At 43.3% G+C, this 19143-nt stretch overlaps 2 protein-coding genes and 1 long non-coding RNA gene across 16 annotated transcripts in view; 2 read left to right on the top strand and 1 right to left on the bottom strand.

Annotated features, from left to right (window-relative positions):
• The window catches only part of fam189a1 (family with sequence similarity 189 member A1), a 109288-nt gene extending 106070 nt beyond the window's left edge, over positions 1-3218 (top strand). For all 4 annotated transcript variants that reach the window (XM_027008926.3, XM_081705911.1, XM_081705912.1 and 1 more), the window contains 4 exons: positions 249-947; positions 1354-1425; positions 1810-2132; positions 2705-3218. In XM_027008926.3, coding sequence (XP_026864727.2) covers positions 249-947; positions 1354-1425; positions 1810-2132; positions 2705-2893 — 1283 coding nt within the window. In that variant the 3' untranslated portion in view covers positions 2894-3218. The remainder of the gene's footprint in view (positions 1-248; positions 948-1353; positions 1426-1809; positions 2133-2704) is intronic.
• On the bottom strand, positions 437-4987 carry LOC113576694 (uncharacterized). Of its 8 annotated transcripts, none has more exons than XR_014119489.1 (6): positions 4860-4987; positions 4153-4209; positions 2768-3825; positions 1373-2123; positions 694-927; positions 437-575 (listed from the first exon to the last, which is right to left on the bottom strand). It is a non-coding gene; the product is annotated as an uncharacterized LOC113576694 (long non-coding RNA). The 8 variants fall into 8 exon arrangements; XR_014119491.1 differs by having other exon boundaries at positions 1737-2123; XR_014119490.1 differs by having other exon boundaries at positions 694-2123; positions 2768-3162; positions 3723-3825.
• golm2 (golgi membrane protein 2) lies at positions 4315-19028 on the top strand. Of its 4 annotated transcripts, XR_014119486.1 has the most exons (11): positions 4316-5455; positions 11451-11505; positions 11775-11877; positions 12204-12294; positions 12735-12858; positions 13181-13264; positions 13855-14217; positions 14826-14957; positions 15669-15836; positions 17558-18175; positions 18261-19028. XR_014119486.1 is itself a non-coding variant. In XM_027008928.3 (10 exons), the coding sequence occupies exons 1-10, from the start codon at positions 5129-5131 to the stop codon at positions 17632-17634; spliced, it is 1524 nt and encodes a 507-aa protein (XP_026864729.3). In that variant the 5' UTR covers positions 4316-5128; the 3' UTR covers positions 17635-19028. The 4 variants fall into 4 exon arrangements, 3 of the variants coding, with proteins under 3 accessions (XP_081562039.1, XP_026864729.3, XP_026864731.3); XM_027008928.3 differs by having other exon boundaries at positions 17558-19028; XM_081705913.1 differs by lacking the exons at positions 15669-15836; positions 17558-18175; positions 18261-19028 and adding an exon at positions 15369-15628 and having other exon boundaries at positions 4315-5455.
• The last annotated feature ends 115 nt before the right edge of the window (positions 19029-19143 follow it).

Below are 19143 nucleotides of genomic sequence, written 5' to 3'. Positions count from 1 at the left end.
CATAGGGAATATAAATGGTTATATTTCATGTATATGATGTTTATTCCCCAGTATCAAGTCAAATTTCTCTCCCACGCAAATTACATTTAAAGAATTTGGCAGACGCGTCTTAACTGTTTATCAGTGTTACAGTAGGTGTGTTCCCTGGTACTCAAACCCACAACATTGGTATTGCTAACACCTTACTCTACCAGCTTCAGCAGGTGAGTTACAGATACACAAAATTCTGTTTTCTCTCAATGTCACAGCGTCAGTGGACAGTGCCTCCCTGATGGTGTCTGAGCTGGCTGACCTCCCTGACCAGAGCTGCTCCTCTGAGGACTTGTGCTCGCTGGAGGTGCAGGGCTCCGACATCTCCCCGTACGGGACGCTACGCAGAGCTCCCGCCACCGACAGCTGTGGCAGCCTGGAAGGCAGCAGCTGCTCGCCGCTCCGCTGTCACACGTCGTCACGCAGCCGACTCCTCCAAAGTGAGGCTTCTGTCGCACGGGACTCGATGGCCCACTCACCCGACTGGTCCCCGGAGAATGCTGCCGTCCCAGAGAAGGGAGAGAGCACCGCAGTCAGCCCGCCCTCTGCATGGTGGAGAGAGCAAGCCAATCAGAAGCTCATCCTACCCACTGCTCCACCAACAGAAGCCCAGACCTGTGCGTCCCCCGGAGCTGTGCCCCGTGTAGCAGGGGCGGCGTTCACCTCTAGTCTCCCATCCTGCTCCCCGCCGTCTCCTCCCGGGCGAGCCCGGGGACCACGGCTCTGCTTCAGTGTCTGGTCCCCGTCAGCCTCTTCATCATCTTCCTCCTCAATGCCACAGCCCTCATCTACCTCAGCCCACAGTGGCTCCTTGACCTGCGAGCGAGTGCGAGGGATCCGAGCCCCTCGCTACCGCACCCTGGCGCGGATCGTGCGCTCCACCAGTGACCCTATCTCCTGTAACTCCATAGACAGAAGTACGTGAGCTTCCACATATACACACACACACACACACACACGCACACGCACACACACACACCCTTCTAACTCTTAAGGGATAACAAAAAGTGAAAGTTGAATGGAAAAAGCTGTCTATAGCTTCTGCTTGATTATTTTTAAAAAAGGTGAGCCTGGCTACCAACCAGCCTGTACCATACACACCACTTTAATTTTGTCAAACACAGTTGGATTGGTACTGCATTTTGAGGACTGCTGAGCTGTTTAGAATCCAAATAACGATTTAAGGCCATTTAAATGAGTTTCCAACACCATTTAACTGACAGGCTGGCCTAAGTGGGTGAATATCATAGGTAAACATGGACTAAAGCCAGAGGTCTTAACTTCACTTCTAGTTCTCCACCAAAGCAGTGCATCTCTGTGCAGGTGAAAGCTGTTCCTGTACCTCTGCGGGTAACCAAGCACAGGAGGAGTTCCCGCAGACCGCTTCTGATCACGGTAGTGGCTGCATCCTACTCACTGTTGCAGCAGAGCTGTGTACATGCCCAGTGTAACACAGGCCAAAGAGAGAACCGCTGAGGCCCGGAGTGCTGGGATGGGGCTCCCTCACTAGTAGCATAAATCTGACCATGCATTAGCATGGCACTTAGTAAAGCAATTCATACCGTACAATGTTCCATTCAAGGTATGAATAAAGGTATGGAGTTCAATTTGATGCATGGAAAAAATGCCATCGTAGAGCGTAACTCTGTGTTAGAGCATTCCTCGGCTGAGATGTAAGTGCAATCGCATAGGAATTTGCAACTCACGTAGTACGAAGGTGTGTAACAGACCAAACGTTATGCGTTCATCAATGCATCTTCCTTTTGGGTCCCGCTCCAGCCTACGCAGAGCGCTCTAGCAGCACGGTGTCCCGGTTTACCAAACACAGCAGCCGTGGGGCCAAGAAGCAGAAGGAGGGTGGGAAGGCGGACCTCCGTTTTAAAGCCTACCCCCTGCGCCCCGCCTCCTCTGAGCGCCCCCGCTCACTGGCGGACCTCAAGACCTACAAAGACACGAAGATCCTGGTGGCCAGATTCCTGGAGCACTCCAGCTGTTCCTTCCCCCCTGAGGTGCAGCAGGTAGTCAACAGCATCAAGTGCGTCATCAAATCAGATGAGAAGCACATGGAGGAGGCCATTTTTAGTGCCAGTATTCTGGATCAGGTGAGACAAAAGACCAGGGAAGTGTGAAGTTAACAGCAGGTTAGAACGTACATGTAAAATACATTTGTGTGTGTGTGTATATATATATATATATGTATGTGTGTGTGTGTGTGTGTGTGTATATATATATATGTGATATATATATATGTGATATATATATGTGTGTGTGTGTGTGTGTGTGTGTGTGTGTGTGTACAGTACACCACAAAAAAACTAAGACCATGAAAAGAACATGAATTTGTTTGGTTTTTTTATTGTTGCTATGTACTCAGTATACTCATTACCCAAACACTTTCAAAGGCAAAATTGAACAGACCTAACAGGTGTGAACTTCACTACGCAAGGATCTGTGAAATGCACTGGTACAAGTTTATGGCCGGTTCTAACTTCAGTCTTCACAGCCACTCCGCATTTTTACTCTGTCCCACTTCCTAACGTGTAATCAAGAAATGCACCATGCAGTGGAAAGGCAGATCAGCCATTGAAGTCGAATGGAAGGAAATTGTGGACCAACTAGCAGGCTGGATTGATATCCTCTGCCTTACAGACTACTCTTCAAACTCTCTGCGCAGGTGATGTCCCAGACCAGGCAAGCAGTGAGCAGTCCCAGAAAGAACATTCATGACGATCTGCACCTGCACAGCTGTGGAGCTCTGAGCTCACCATCCACGTCTCCGCACCACCCGCCCGGGAGCCCGGGTCAACGCCGCCCTCGTCGGCCCCGAAGCCTCGTCAGCGTGTGCAGAGAAACGATACTCTGACCCAGAGCTCATGCTAAGCCAGGGACCAGGAGCCCGCAAAGCCCTGTGTTTCCCAAGCACTGTGCCAAGGCTGGATCCTAGCTTTCGTCAGCAGAAACAGTAGCACTCAGAAAAGTCATCCCGGGGGGAAGGGGGTCCCTCGGCTCACAATCAAAAACAAAAAAACAACACAACAAAATCATAAAAGAATATTCACCCTTACGGGTGTGTTTTTTTTTTAGTTTTGCTGTCAAAGAGGCAAAACATCTGCAAGTTTGGAGTTTGGAGATCTGTGTAAGACAAATGGGGAGAAAGGACAAAGCACTCAAGGGGCAAGACAGACAGACTTGACTCTGTGAAACTGTGATGCCGATGGAAAGCTTGTTTGAACGCACCACTCCTACAGGCATTGTGAGATGTTTAGGACAAAACTTTGTCGCTCATCATGTGCCACTGAAGAATGAAGAACTTCAAAACGCTGGATTATTTATCTTACCTCAGTGTGATATGATTCTTTTCAGTGTTACAAATTAAAAAAAAAAATCACTTTGTAATTCTGTCTGTCCATTTGCTGTTGCCCTGAAACTGAGGCTAATTTTCTTATAAACAGAATATGTAACTAAACTACTGATGCCTTGTGTACCACAGATGATTAGATTTTTCCCCATTGTGTGGTCACCATTATTTGTGATATTTCAATTAGTCTGTTAGATCAATTAATTCTAAGGAGTTATCAATCAAAAATGCAATTTTACAACTGAATAAGCAGGATCAAAACAGCAGTATCTCATGCACACGTTATCCATCTGTTAAAACAATAACTAACAAAATCCGTAGCTTATATCCGTACCTTTTAATGTGAAAATTACCATTTGTCCACCAGGTGGCAGCAGATCATTTTTACTACCTGCCGCAGCTCAGCAGTGTTGATGCGTCAGGAAGCTCATCACCTCCTAAGATCAAAGAAAGCAGGGCAGCAGGAAACTTTTAAAGCTTTGCAATTCTATAAGGGTGAAGACGTCGTCTTTATAGTTAATAGTTTTTAGAAAACTTTAAGATATTACGGAAAAAATATAGTATATAATAATTTATAGTTTTATATTTTACAGTAGACTGTACGCAGTATATATGGTCTTTGGTCCGGGCAGAGGATAGACTGATCTGTCCAATTTAATACAGCGCCCACCTCTTTTTTATTGGAATATAGAATCATTATTGATCTGAAGTGGAAGATTGGTAACTAACCAATCAGTAACGTTCAATTGCCACAGTTGTATTACCGGATTGGATGATCCTACTTGAATCTCAGGGTGTTCGTCAAGGAATCTTCGCCTTTACTGGTTAAGACAATTCACCAAAAGTAAGTAAATAAATAAATAAATAACTACATACATACATAAACAACCACACGACGTCTACACAGCTTAGTTGTACATTTTTGCTTTATATAAGTATACGTGGCAAGAGTTTCATTTAGTTCAGGGTTTTGTCATAGCTGAGGTAAGGATAGCTTGGCCAGCTCTCGGAGTTCCTGCGTTACGCGCGTTCACCGAATATAGTGGCGCGCGCTTATGCGCGTTCACCAAATATAGTTACGCGCGTGTCCATGTTAGCGGTTGCTGGGGGCTTTTTACATAGACAACAGGAGTAAGCTAGCGAGCTAGCTGATTGGTTTTGACACTTTGTGTATGGCTCAGTCAACTTGCTGTCATTAGCTATATTTCCTTTTAAAAATCAGCAAGCAATCGTTTATTTCTAAACAGCAGCAGTAAAGCACTTTTGTGAGAACTACACGCTTTCTGCACTACCGATATCATAGCTATGCTAGCTGATTAGCCAGTGTAGTGTAGCTAGCATAGCTAACCTTATCTAGCTATGTCAATCGCTTGCTTAACGTAGCTGGGAGGTACTGTGAATGTTAAGAAATGATCTAAAGGTATTATTAGTGTATTTAGACATGATTTCAACAATTGGTTTAACGCTACACCTGAGTTAGGCCACATCTCCGCGTCGATTCGTTTCATCCTCCGGCGTCGGACGAATGCAAACAAGGAAAAAAAACGAGTCGCCAACTGTGCGGAAGGGAAAGAAATCACACTTATCACTTACACGAATCGGTGTACTGAAGGTCATCGTGTTGTTGAACTAGATCGCCAGGGAATATGTTCGACAAAATGTGCGTCTTATAAACGTAATTAGACATAATTCAGATATTACTCTAGTCTGGCAAGCAGACTGACGAGTCTGAGTCTCGCAATGGTTGGGTTTGGAGCAAATCGACGTGGAGGTCGTCTCCCATCCTTCATTCTCATCGCGCTCATGGTGATCATCGTTCTCCTGTCTTACAACTACTGGACCGTGTCCAGCAAACACGGGCGTCTGCTGGACGAGTTGGCCGAGGTGCAGACGCAAGTGAAGCGCACGGACGCGGCGCGGAGCCGCCTGGAGAAGCGCAATTCAGAGCTGATGTTGCAGGTTGACACACACAGGAAACAGATCGATCAGAAAGATGGGGACTACAGCGTCCTAGAGGGCAAATTGCAAGCTCGGGATGCGCTGGTCAAAAAGTGCACAGATGAAAAGGTGGGTACTTTTTTCTTACATGATGGGTCAGTATTTTGTAGCCGCCTAGTTTTCTATTTGATGACCAGTTCTTTCTGTACTTGGCACTCTGCATTCGTACTTTCTGTCCTTGGCACGCTGCATTCTCTTTTAATCGTGTCTTTACGAATACACTACACGGTGTGAACGTGTTCAATTTTCTGTCATTTAACTACATTTACGGCATTTCTTGCTCTTATCCAGAGCAACTTGCAGAAGTTGCCATAAATGACAGTGGACGTCGTCGTCCCTCACCGCACTTCAGTCTTAATCTATTTGAACAATAGACACATAGACTTGACTATAAAAGCTAACAACGAGGCTCTGTGATGGATTGTCTCAATTTATGGTTATGATGATAGTAATGTTCCTTTCAAAGTCAGTTAAACCGTTTAATTACTGTTTCAATACAACGAAACAACCTGTATTATTTTGACAAGGCGTTTCAGTCAAGTGACTAACATTGAATATAATTCTTTTAAACAACTCTTTTAAATATATACTGTATGGATTTTGTGTGTTTTAAATATTTAAGACTGAACTGAAGGCTCAAAGATTTCAGGCATTTATAAAGCTTGTTCCTCCAGGAAAAAATGAGATTGCATCTGGTTGATCTAATTTCTGACCAAACACAAAGCCCATATTAGACAACAGCAGGGCAGGCAGTGTGAAACACCAAAAGTGATACTATCCAAAAGTTGTCCCAGGAGCACTGAGCCAAACAACTGCTGACAAAAGGCCTTTCAAAGAAAGGTAATAAAGTACTGGAAATGAATTGCCAGTGGTGTTTTGGGGGGTGGGGCTTCTAAAAATGAAATTATAAAATCAGATTTTAGCTTGGCTAGATGCAAGTCCAGTTGCATCCAAGATCTCATATTCCCTGAGAGCCCAAACTCTTGACCCTTTGCTCTTTTGAAATTTGATTTAGAAGTTGAGTAAGAGAGTTTGAAGTTTTCTATATGAATTGTTGTGACTTGAGTTACTGATGTGTTGCGTTTCACTGCTAGCTTCATTCAATACTTTGAGGTAAAGTTTATGGTCTGTAATTTGAAATAACTATTCACATTAGATAACACTTTATTGATCCTGAAGGAAACTGTAGTATTTTCTCTTCAGTAAAGAAATTCAAGTTCGAGCGAACCATACAATACATTACACTTTAAAATCTATTCAATAATCAGATGTAATTGTATGCTAATCACCACACTACTAAACGGTTTGCCAAGGACTTGGGAGGAAAAAAAAATTCTTGGTTGATTTTGCACACTTTGAGTTATGTAAACTAACAGCCCTTTGAAAGTGACAGTGGTTTATGATTCATGAACCAGAAGCAGTGGCTTTAAGAAGGGCCCTAAATGTTTCGCTGTCATAAGGTGTAGAAAGCCATTCATGCAACTCAATCAAGGCTACCGTGTGCAGCTTCATGTGTGTGGGTTTTTCTAGTTTTTCCGATTTTGTCCTTCTCCACTCAGCAATGATGATAATGGACCACATTGTTGTTCTTCGGGATGTGTAGCTTGGTATTCTGAAATGTGTGTTGTAAAAAAATGTGATAAAAGACGTTTAATGTCAACATGGCATTTGTAACTACCTAAGACATTGGGCATGGCAGATATGTTTACAGATCTCTTCCTTTTGCAGTGTCATGGCTGTCTTGTCTTTACCAGCAGGATGCTCAGGGCAATGCTGAGCTTTTCAGCAGCTCTTTCTACAAGCAGCGCTTTACTGCAAAGGTTGGTGGTGGGGGAATCATAGTCAAATTTCTGTCATGTCTCTGTTTTACATGCCCACTTCTCAGTTCTCCCAGAGCACAAATGTGGAAAATTATTGGTTATTTAATGCACCCGCTGCTGGCTGTCCTTGGATTGCTGTCCGTGAAGTTCTGCCCCACGGCCCAGGTTGGCCCTTGTCTCTGCGGGCTACTGGGAGCATGCCAAGAAGCAGCACAGGCCTCTGAGCTGTGACTGGTCGAAGGATCCATCCTGCTCCATACTGCTTTGTTGTCTCACCCCCCAGGCTTTCAATCGTTGTGTGACCCAGCTGAGACCTGGTTGTCAGGGCTCCCTCTGCGCTGCTAGGTCTGAGCTGGCCAGACCGGTCCCTCCAGAGCCTACAGCCAGGGCTGTTCCTCCTCCCTTTGTTCTCCCAGCATATTGATATGCCCCTTGCCCACAGACATGGGGGAGTGTCCTTTCCTCAGAACTGTATGCTGACAGACCACGGGTGTTTGCTCAAGGCATTGTTTGGATTGTGTTCATTGTGTCTTAGACATAGCCTGCTGCTTGCTTTAAGCAATGCCAGTCTCAGGATTCAAACTGAAATAAATATGGGTTTTATTTATAACCTTGGATTTTTAACATATACCCGGGGGGGTTTGAAGATACTCCAGCCCTTATATCTCATTATAGTACTTATAACCTTGGCTATGTTACACAGATGATGGAACACTGTTCTAACATTCTGACATTGCTAACACTGCTTTTAAATCTTATGTTCCAGTCATTTGTGATGCCTAGGTTTTTGATATGGCCTTGAGGCTTAACTGATATGGACTCCGGATATGCTTTTGTGCTGAGGTGCTCATGACCATTCCTAATGATGATGAATTCCGTTTTGCCATCATTGAGTTGCAAGAAATTGTGACCCATCTTGGACTTGATGTCTTTAGGCAGTTAAAATCAAGTCAATGGGACCTCCAGGATTGGTGCTAGGGACATTTGAACAATTGTGTTAATTTGTTATTAATTTTATTTGGTCACAAGTGAACAAGTCAAGCATACAGCTGTCCTTTGTATTGGAATATTGTTTCCTTGGTTGAAACATATTTGGTTTGGCTGGACTTAAACGAACATGGCCATTATACTAATTTTGAGACACTTTCCAGATTTTAATGGTTTAGGGATTGACTGAGAGGTGACTGTCTAGATACACAGTGCCTAACCATGAAACTGCGATAACATAGGTTTTTATGTTTTTATGTTTCAGACAGTCTGAAACAGCACAAATGTCTTCATACGACTTTGGGCAATTTTATCTATTTATTGTGAATGGGGAAAAAAAATCCTACTCAGACTTTGTTTTTAAAAATAAATCCTGTAAGTATCACTTAACCCAGTAAAACACCCAGTAGAACAAATATTCAAGGGTGTATAGCTGTAATGATTAAAGCCTCATGAAATCTTTAAAACAACTTTAAAGATTACATCAGTGTTAAGCAAATGAAACCATGAAAGTTATAACCATTGTTTTCGACACAAGTTGTATGTCTACATCGAGGGAGCCCATTCCACTCGATACCACTCCTGATTTTATATTGTTTTATGATCCCTTAATTTCCTTTGTGTTGCACACATTCTTTTGTCATAGGTTCTTGGGCTTCTTGGCCCCTCCTCTTGCCCCTTATCTCACTGGTTGTCAGAGTAAACCTCTCTCATGATAATAAAACAGATATTATTCAACTTTATATTTCTTATTAGACCTGTTCTGCATAGTCTGGCCTTATGCAAGGACATGTATTTGGTACACTGAGTGATGCTTAACCAGAAATGAAAGGATTACAGGCCTTAGGGATTACAGGCCTGCTGTCCAGGCTGGCTAATGGAAAAGGCAGAGCTGGGTAGTCCTTCAGCAGCTGGAAGAAGGTAGGGTAGTCAGTTATGCTTTGGATCTGTCAGGTACAGAATGGAAGATTTGGTAAGAGTGATTTAAACAGAGAAGTGATGTCCTTTTATTTGTCAAGTGAGAAATCTGTGAGCAAAGTCCTGACTTCACCCACACGTGCTGTCTGAGTTGCTCAGTTGCCCTGCATCAGTTCTGTGCCTTTTCAATTAATAAATGTGATTTTGAGATACTCAGAATTTGTGTCGAACATGGATCATTTGAGCAAGGAATGTTCATATGCCTGTTCCATCTTTAGTGTCTCCTTATCTACTCAGCTGAAATGCAGTCTTGGAAATGATTCTTCTTTAGCATGTTGTTTCATTTATATTTATGGCATTTAGCTGAAGCTTTTATCCAAAGCATCTTACAATTATGACTGAGTACAACTTGAGCAATTGAGAGTTAAGAGCCTTGTTCAGGGGCCCAGCAGTGACAACTTGGCAGTAATGGGGTTTGAACCAGCAACCTTCTGATTACATGTCAACTACCTTAATCACTGCCCACTGTTTGGCTGAGGCTTGAACCTCAGCATGTGCGGGTTGTCCGATAGAATCGATTGCTAAATTGCTTTTGTCACAAAGCCAGTCAGTGTCGATAATGTTGTACTTTTGTTGATTATATCAGTTCAGCCTGTTTTTATAGTGACAAGCGAAATCAGACGTTTTAGTATGCTTTTGGTGAATGCTGTCCCCTTTCTTCCCTTAGAAGGTATTTATCTTGCATTAAAATCAGGTAGACATGACTGAGAATATCTAGGATGTTTATTGTAACAAGCCAGGTAGCTGCCCTGGCTGGGATTGTATTACGAAGGTTCCTGCCAGAGACATTCCAGATGGCTCATACAGGATGCCTGATAACGGACCTGTTTAAGACTGCTGATTTGAATAGGCATGTCCACCTCCTGCGTTGCACCAGATTGGTGTGAGCAGATGATACTTGCAGGAAGCAGTTAGCTCATTAAATTAGCACTTCATTTGTTGCACCAGGCCCCTGCTGTCTAGTTTTGGCGTATCCCACCCTGTCTGTCTCAGCTGGTCTTGTCTTGTGTTCTGTCTGGTTTCTCCTTGGTCTGCTTATTTTTGTGGGTTTTGCTGTGCTAGGCAGGAGCTCTCAGAATAGTGATGTCATGGAAAGGATTTGAGGTCAGGGGGAATCCTTGAGACGCTCTAGGCTTTCTTCTCCTGTGTGCTTACTGCAACCTTGTGTCTGTGTGTGTGTGTGAGAGAGATGTAGAGAAAGCAAACGTGAAGAGGAGGTGGCTGAAACTGTTCAAAGAAAAGCAAACAAACAGCCACCCAGCCTGCTGCAGTGTTTGCTTATGTGCACTGGAGCCAGTGCTCTGTGTTGAGGTTATGTGCATAATATGAATGTAAAATCTGCCTTTTCCTATGCAATATCTGATTTTCTGTGAAATGCAGGACCCAGCCTCTCTATAATGTGTGTTTAACACCGCAAAACAGAACTAGAAAGAATATTATCGTTACGCTCATGAGAATCCTTGCTTTAGGTGTTTTTTTCCTTCCAAAAAGGCAATACATTGCTTTGTTGGATTTCTGTGCTGTCTTAAACACACAAGACAGTGTTATTTTCCATCTGTTAAAGTCTTTCCACCCTCCATATTCCCAGTCACATCTCAGAAACCACACTCTCTCTGTTGTGCCAGAGTGGGAGATTTGAGCTTTTGTCATTTACTACTTGGCGAACAGCAGTTGGAAAACATTTAGTGATTTTGCCACACTTGGCTTGGTGTGAGTCATTGCTGAATTTAGCTTGTGTGGTGTTAAAGTTGCTACTAAATAAAGCTTGCACTACAGATCTGTCTTACTGAACTTCCTCAGTGTTGCTGTTTTACATCTTTATTCAGGTTTATAACTGAGCAGTGCAGTTCTGAAATTATTCTGAAAGATATGGGAAAAGAAAGTGTTTTTCATAGAACTTGTGAAAGAAGAAATAATTATTCAGTTATTGTGAGCTAGCAGAGTAAAGCATACTATTGGTCATGTAATATCACCATTTCTTGATTTACCATAGTGTGGTATGGAATGCTTATATCAAGTCGAAAATTATGTAATCAGGCCTGCTGTGTAAAAAAAAAAAAAAAAGAAGTAAAATGGAATGTCCAGTCCAAGTTTCAAGTAATAAATGACAGTGATGTCTGTATGTGCAAAATGGAGAACAGCTTTAGAATTCTGTTGATACATAGACTGATGCTTTGTAAATGATGGCAATTGCTGTGTCCACTTGGTGTGGTGCTTATTTATGTCGTGGTCCACAATCCCAGCATTCACTCCTGATGCCTTCCTCTTCTGTTTCATAGATGAAGCTGCAGAGTGATGTCACAGTCCAGATGTCTGAAATTCACAGGCTGAAAGGTAGGCATTGGGCACTAGAGGGTGCAATTTAATTTATTCTGAAATGCATTGGTAATAAAGGGTAAAAGGTTTTTACATTGTAATCATAGTTTAGTAATGATGTGGTTATGATGTATACATTTAATGAAACACTGATCATTAGTAGTCATTAACTTTGCTCTACATCCAAAAAATAACTATAATTAAATCATGTATGAAGGCTTTCACTTGGGGGCTCTCACTTGGGTACCTGCATGCATGCGTACACACGTGCGTGTGTACACTTACAGAGCAGGTGAGGGAGTTGAAGCAGGAGATCATTAGACAGGAGGATCACTTGAGGGAACTGAAGAAAAACAGCACCAACCTGGAGAGAAAGCTGGAATATGAAAGGTGAGTTAGAAGGGCAAAACAAGTGGTGCAGTTATCACACTTTTGCAGCACTTCTCAGGAAAAATGTGTTTATATAATCATTTATGTATACATGCATTCATCTTGAACTGCATTCTTATCTCATTTGAGCTATAGTTTAAGACATTTAATGAACATTTTTCTCCTAGTTTAGAATTTTAAATCTGGAGCTTTAAAATATGGTTCCACATAACATTTTGACTTGACACTTTAGATTTGAATTAAGTTATTTTGTTCTCATTATTTCTTGATGCAAAAACTACTGTTAAACCCTGACTACTAATGTTATGTCTTTGTGTGTGTCATAGCCTGCAGTGTGGGCGGCAGATAGCGCAGCTTAAAGATGAGTACGAGGAGAGCAGGAAGACGATGGAGGAGCAGGCAGCCAAACTCCGACAGGTAAAAGCACCTGCATCATCCTCAAAGCAATGGGGTTTATATTTTTGTTTGACATGTTCTAATAATTTGTCAGATCATGAGAATGCAATTCATCAAATCACCCACCCCAAACATTAATTTGGGTTTGTTGATATTGGTTAAGATGATCCAAACAATTTTGTGATTGGCTAGAGGGCCCATTTCCATACTGTGCAAGTTATCTGTACAGGCCACACTGTAAGCATCTGTTAAGATCTTTAACATGATCTGTTTGCCCTCTGGCCTGTAGTAGGAAATGCAGGAAGTCTGCCTGCAACCAGAGTGTTCAGAGCGGCAACAAATAACAGTTGTTGTTTTTGCAACTGATGATTGATTTTAGTCCTGTACATTTCCCTGACCCGGTCCTGCCGGGTTCTTGTAATTGATCATGTCTGGCCACCATCGTGCTCTTTGACCCTAAGGGCATTGTGGAACCTCGTAAGGCCGGTGCGGTGGCTGCCGAAGCTGAGGGAGGTACGGAGGTGGAGGCTGCAGCAGAGCGGCACACAGTGGCCAACCTCCAACATGATGGCCCACATATGAAAGGTAGCACATGTATTCAGAGGAGATGCACGCTGTATTAGGGGTGCGGGCAGCTCACTGGGTCAGGGCTACACTCTGAGTGTCAGTGCTTCCACGCTGCATGCCTGCTGGAGCACTGCAGACTCAGCTGTATGGCCTTTCAAGGACTATACCCGGTGTGCCTTTGGGAATAGTTTATTGCTCCAGTTATCCTGGAACCTGGCACTGATTTCTTCCACATCAGTAACACAACTCCTTGTGGCAGTTAGAAATGATGAATGTCAATAAATGCATGTTATGTTCCCCTTAATTGTAATGTCTAATTCTCCAATCCCACCTGTCTCAGAGGACATGGGTAAGCCAGGAAGTGATGCTGGCATGCCTGGCATTGAGGACAGTGAAGTGGGAAAGATGGATGATGTGCGCTTCAGTGAGTATCAACAAGTACTACTAAGAAACTGGCTCAGATCTCCCTAGATTTCACAGATAATCCTATAAATGGATCTTCACTGAGGCACACGTCCAGGTCAAGATTGCTTCTGTGTTCAGAAAATTATCCCATCATGTAAAATAAGAAGGTCCCAGAATGTAATTGTTGATCATGTTGTTAAAGTAACATGCACTCGTTTGACCTGTATTTCAGCAAAAATCAGTTACATTTTGTGGATAGCAGCAAAAAATGTTAAATAGCTCATCATATATTTGAGAATATTAAAATTTGGCATAACAAGATTAAAGCAACAATCTCTTTTAGAGAAAAGTCTGATGTGTTTCGTGTTTACCACTCCAGAGAAGCAGGCTATTAGCTTAGCATGGCGGAGTAGCTTAAGTTAGTCCTAGCAATGTAACTAATTAAGTGTTATTTAATATATGCCATGAAATGTTCTAAAATCCATGAATTCATCATTTTTGGGAAACTAGGTCCATCATGAAAACTTTTTTCTCATGAATTTAGTATGCCCAAAAAAGTAACCAATAACCCAGGTGAGTTCATTAACCTGATTATTAATGTACCTCTAGCCCTGAAGAAGCCAGCCATCACGCAGAAGCGCCTAGAGGTGGCGGAGATGGCTGCACTGGGCAAGGAAGAGCAGCCCCATGCTGGGGAAGGGGGTGGAGCTGGGGCAGGGGGTGGAGCTGGGCCTGTGGGCAGAGTAGGGGGCGGAGCCGCAGTTGGGGACAACACAGCCCGAGGCCTACCCCTGGACCGACTGGGGCTGCCCCGTGATGTGGGTGCGGGCCACATCACGGGGGGGTTCCACGCTGCCCCTGTCCAGCAGCAAGTGCCCCAAGCGGTGGTGGAGAAGCCTGTGGCCCATGGTGAAAACAGCAAGATGGCAGTGCAGGCAGACGAGGCTGGCGAACAGCAGGGCCAGCTAAGAGGTGAGGGAAGCCCATGCTCACATCAACTTAGATTGAAATTTTCTGTTTAAGATCTGAAAAATGTGGTGCAGATAAAGGGGGGGGGAGATTACAGTTTAGTACACACTGAGCTGGGGGTCTGGCTCTAATTCAGTTCTTTACTTGCTGCCAATAATGCTGCTAGCTTACTGTTTCCAGACTACTTTTCCCTTAACATCTGTTGAATGTCCAAGGTTTCCTCCAATGGGAGGAAGTACAAGTAAGGCAGGCAGATTAAGTTTCTTTTCACATTGCCACGGTATGATTTAGATTATTCTGGCTGCAAGTGTGGAAAAGTAATGCAAGGGCATTAAAATATTGTTTTCTTTCATTTCTAGTGGAGGACAATGACTAATGTAATTTCTCTAAGGTCACTGAAGGGCGTCATTTTTATAACAGTTTCTGTCTGTGTACGTTTATGTTTCTTGCTTCAGGTCTCTGGCTACACTTCTTTTGTGTTTGATCTAGTTCATTGGTTGATGATCAGGCAGACTTTTAAGCTATCGTTGGGTAGTGGCAGCAATGTTGCTGGGAAATCCCCCAATACAACTGTCAGACTGATGTTGATCTGTGAATGTGTTCCTATTCAGGTCCTGATGGCCAGCGGGCCCAGGGAATGGCCCCGCCTCCTCCACCGAATCCTGTACAGGTCCTGCCCAACCCCATTGAGCCCCGCCTCGATCGGGACACGGGCCTCGTTGGGCCTCTGCGCCATCGACAGAGTAAGTTTATGGGAGAGGGTGGGCCTGTGTGCGTGTGTGTGCGCGTGTGTATAAAGTGATGCAGTCAAGTCAGGCAAGGCGTTCTACCCCAGTTAGTCCAAAAACTGGAGTTCATACTGGGGTTGGTATTTATCAGGCAATTGTTCCTGAGTGCCGATCTCAGATCAGCTCCTTCTTGTCACATAACGTGTTCATTTGAACATAACGGGGGTGGCAGAGCAGAGCCTTCCTGCAGTGTCAGGCCTCTCTCCCCTGTCTCGGCTCCCCATGTGTGACGAGGTGGATGGGTTGGTGACTGCTGTCTGGCTTCAGCTTTGCTCGCCTTCCTGTCACTCCCTCCACCCATCCTCACCTCACCTCCTCTCTCCTCCTACCCCTCTTGCATTCCTCATCATCTCCACTCTTCCCCAGCTACCTTTGTCATTAATCCTCCATTACCTTTTTTCCTGCTAACGAAAGACTCCTCCTTAATGTAACCTGCTATTCAAATCCATCACTCTGCCTTTTGCTCTTCTCCACCCCCCTTCTCTCACTCCCTTCAATACTTCCCCTTCTACCTTTTTTTTCCCCCTCAATGACCTGTCACTTTCTTTTCACCCTAATTTTTGCCTCTTTCCTCCTTTTTTCTTTTTCTTTCTTTCCTTTTCTCCTCCTCCTCCCTTGACCCCTCCCCATCCTGACGGGCCCCTCCCCCCCGCTCTGCCTCTGTAGGCCGGTTCTTTGATGAGAACGAGTCCCCCGTAGATCCGCGCGGCGCCTCCAAGCTGGCGGACTATAACGGGGATGACGGCAACGTGGGCGAGTACGAGGCTGACAAGCAGGCTGAGCTGGCCTACAACGAGGAGGAGGATGGTGACGGCGGCGAGGAAGATGCCCAAGGTGAGCCCCGTGTGGGGTGCGGTGGATGAGGGGGACATGTCCCTCGCCTCGCTCTTCCGTCTCCTCCTCCTTCAAGCCCAACCCTCGACCCGATCATTGCCGCCACCTCCTCCTCTGATCCCCACCCCCTCAATCCCACTCTCATTTCTGCTTCCTCCTCCAAGCCCCAACCCTAAGGTCACCATTGCCTCTGCCTCACTAGGTGTCACTGGTTTGGCTTGCATAAGTTCACAGCACCAAGAGACCCTTCTGTCTAATGGGTGGGTTGAATAACTGATGGACAGAGTGCCAAGAGTGAGCCAGTGCACATCTGTGTTTTTGTTTGTTCATTTAAGCATGCTTCACTCAAATGCTCTGCCCTACATTCTCCTTGTGCTCCTAGCACCATTCACCTGGCACATTCATGTGGTGTTTTCACACCTGCTTGAGTTTCCAAACCATGGCTCTAGGGAAAATGGATAGCATCCCCAGTCGTAGTGTATGGAATTTGTCATTTCATTATTTAAGGCATGCTCTACCATCAACCAATCTTGCCACATTAAAGGCAATAATAGGCACAGGAAATAAAATACTTTATGGCCATTCCATTTTTTTTTACTTCCTTGTTGGGATTGAACTGAAGTCGTTGCTGGTTATTTTACATTTGTGACAGAACTTGCATTACTACTATGGCTAACTTGCTCTACCTTTTGAACAGAAACAGAAAAAATATATGGCCTGATTTGGTTAATCCTCTTTACCACCATAGCAACTGGTAACCAATGTACTGAGAGACAAGTGAACAACGCATTATGTAGTTAATTTTAATCATTTTTATGGGCCATTGATTTTGATGAGGAGTGTTGGTATTATTTCAAAGCAAAAGCTATTGATGTTCAAAAATTGAAGCCCAATCACTGAAAACAATTGTTTAGCAAAGTAAACACGTGCATGCCTCTATTTTTTACTAGAGAAGCATGAGTCATCGACTGTAACGATCTTGAGACATTTGTAATACACTGATCTCAGATTGCTATTCAACAGGAACATAGTTTAGCATTATTATAGTAACAGTGTTTGAACTAGGAGAGGTTTACTTGTGTGATTTTTAAATTGCTACTTACCCTCTGTCCAATTCATCAGGACTGTTCCTTTCAGAGCTTCCTACACCTTAATTGTTAATCTCAGCATAGAGAGTGCTACTCGAAGGGAATACATTAAACAGACTTTGATGGTGCTCTGATATGGGGCCCAACAACCTATAAAACAAAATATCTCCATGACACTATACAGTACTATAAATAAAAGCTTTTTAATTTCATGATGACATGAAAAGAGTCTCTCGATAGATTTTAGAATGAGTCTTTATCAAGGAGAGTCACAACACCGACCTCAACACGTACTATAAATAACACTATTCGTAACATGACCTAGGTTGAGTTTCAAAGAGATTCCAGTGTATATATAAATATAACTTCAAATCAACAATAATAAGAGCCCAACAAATCATAAACTATACATTTAAAAAAGAAAAGCACAAACATCAGTAGTAATGCCTTGTTTTACAGATCAGCAAAATAACACTTGAGTGTTTTAATGATACTGAGTCCCTGTGGTACCTACACGGTTAGCTGTGCGTGGTATTACCTATAGCAGCCATATCCTTTAGAATGATAAGACATCCTTCCTGTCCAACAGTGTCTGCTCAAATCCCAATGAACTAGTTTAAATTTGCCTTTCAGATGATGATGACAGGGAAGGTCCAGGGGACCATGCTGTGGACTATGGCAAGCGACACCAAGCTATTGACATCCTGTAGGCCTGATCCCCAGAGAGACCCAGAGCTGAGGATGCCTCTGTTATTCACGTGACCAAGAGTGGAAGAGGAGGAAAAAGTAACAGTTGCTTGGGCTAACATCTCGGCTTTGGATCTGATGGATATGATTTCGAGCCATCCAACTATTTCAAGTTGACCTTTTCTTGACCTTAATCACATTTCTTTTGTTTTTATTTTTTTAAGCAGCCTATAGATTATGGATTTAATTCTATCCTAAAGGGGTAGGTGACTGTTTTGGATCTGACTTAATTCAATGCAATGTTCTTTTTTTTCTTCCCCTATAACTAAATTAATTGGGATTTAATTGAATGAACTATAGTGTGGACATGTGATTGCATTTAATATGTAAATGGAAAAGTTTTTCTTCCCTCTTAAATTGGATATGTTGTTAGTTTTCTTAATGAAGTAGCCTGCTCTTGGACTATAACAGGGACTTATGAATGGACACAGACATACTTTGGGGTATTGTCTGCCACCCTGCTAGGCCTGAAGAGGGGGACATGGCTTTCCGGAATAGTGGCATGTCAGTAGTACTAGAAATGAAACTAAATCCACAGCCAAGCAGTGTGCTGATGAACATTATTTAATTATTGTTTTCTCTTTTTCAGGGGGGCTATTACTGAATAATGCAGTGTTAGAGAGGTTTTTGTTTGTTTTGTTTTGTTTTTGTTTTTTTTTATCTCCCCTTATTTCAGCAGCACCAGAAGAGTAAAAGTAGTGGAAACTCATACAGACTTAATTGCACACAAGCATGTCCTATAGTCCTGCTGCTGAAGAATCTTTACAGAGTGTGTCCACGGTCTTGTAAGGGTGGGGTTGCATGCAAGTAGTTGGCAGTCCCTGTATGTCAGCCTACAGACCTACTGCATCACCTGGATACAGCAATATACGTCATTCCAGCGGACCAAGTGGAGCCCAACTGGGGAACTGCTTTTTGACAGCTTGGCAGGCATAGATGTACATATGTAAGGGGCCAGTAATACTGTCTGAACGCTGTAGAAAATTTCAACTCATCTGTAGATCTTGGGCATAGACTTAACTTGTGCGTATAATAATAGAGCAAAACATGCTTGAAGGTTAGCATACTGAATGTACTTTAACAATACAATTGTTTCGGGTGTCCTAAGTGAGCTCGCAAACTAAAGTGAATCTGCACAGTTCTGTACAAAATTGAGTTTAACATGCAGTTTGTTCCATATTTCCAAAGAATGGAGTTGTATTTGATGCTAAACTTCCTGCTATCACTGTGACTCAGTACTGTATATAGTTGCATCAGGATGCAGTACAACATGCTCCAGAAATACGCGAGATCCATTTTTCCAATATTTCTCTACAATGAAAGGTACTCTACAATAAACTGTTTTATGTATACAATTTCTCAGTTTCACAACATTTGCAGTACTGTATGTATCTTATTTAAAAGTAGGTCATGCATATAGCTTTGCGTATTCACGCTTGTATTTTTCCCTTCGAAGAAGACAAAGGATTGGT

Source organism: Electrophorus electricus, chromosome 23 (genome assembly GCF_041902795.1).
Source record: "Electrophorus electricus isolate QZ-2024a chromosome 23, ASM4190279v1, whole genome shotgun sequence".
Classification (NCBI taxonomy): domain Eukaryota; kingdom Metazoa; phylum Chordata; class Actinopteri; order Gymnotiformes; family Gymnotidae; genus Electrophorus; species Electrophorus electricus.
Note: the sequence above shows the minus strand (reverse complement) of the source record. Positions and strands in the feature narration are given on the sequence as shown.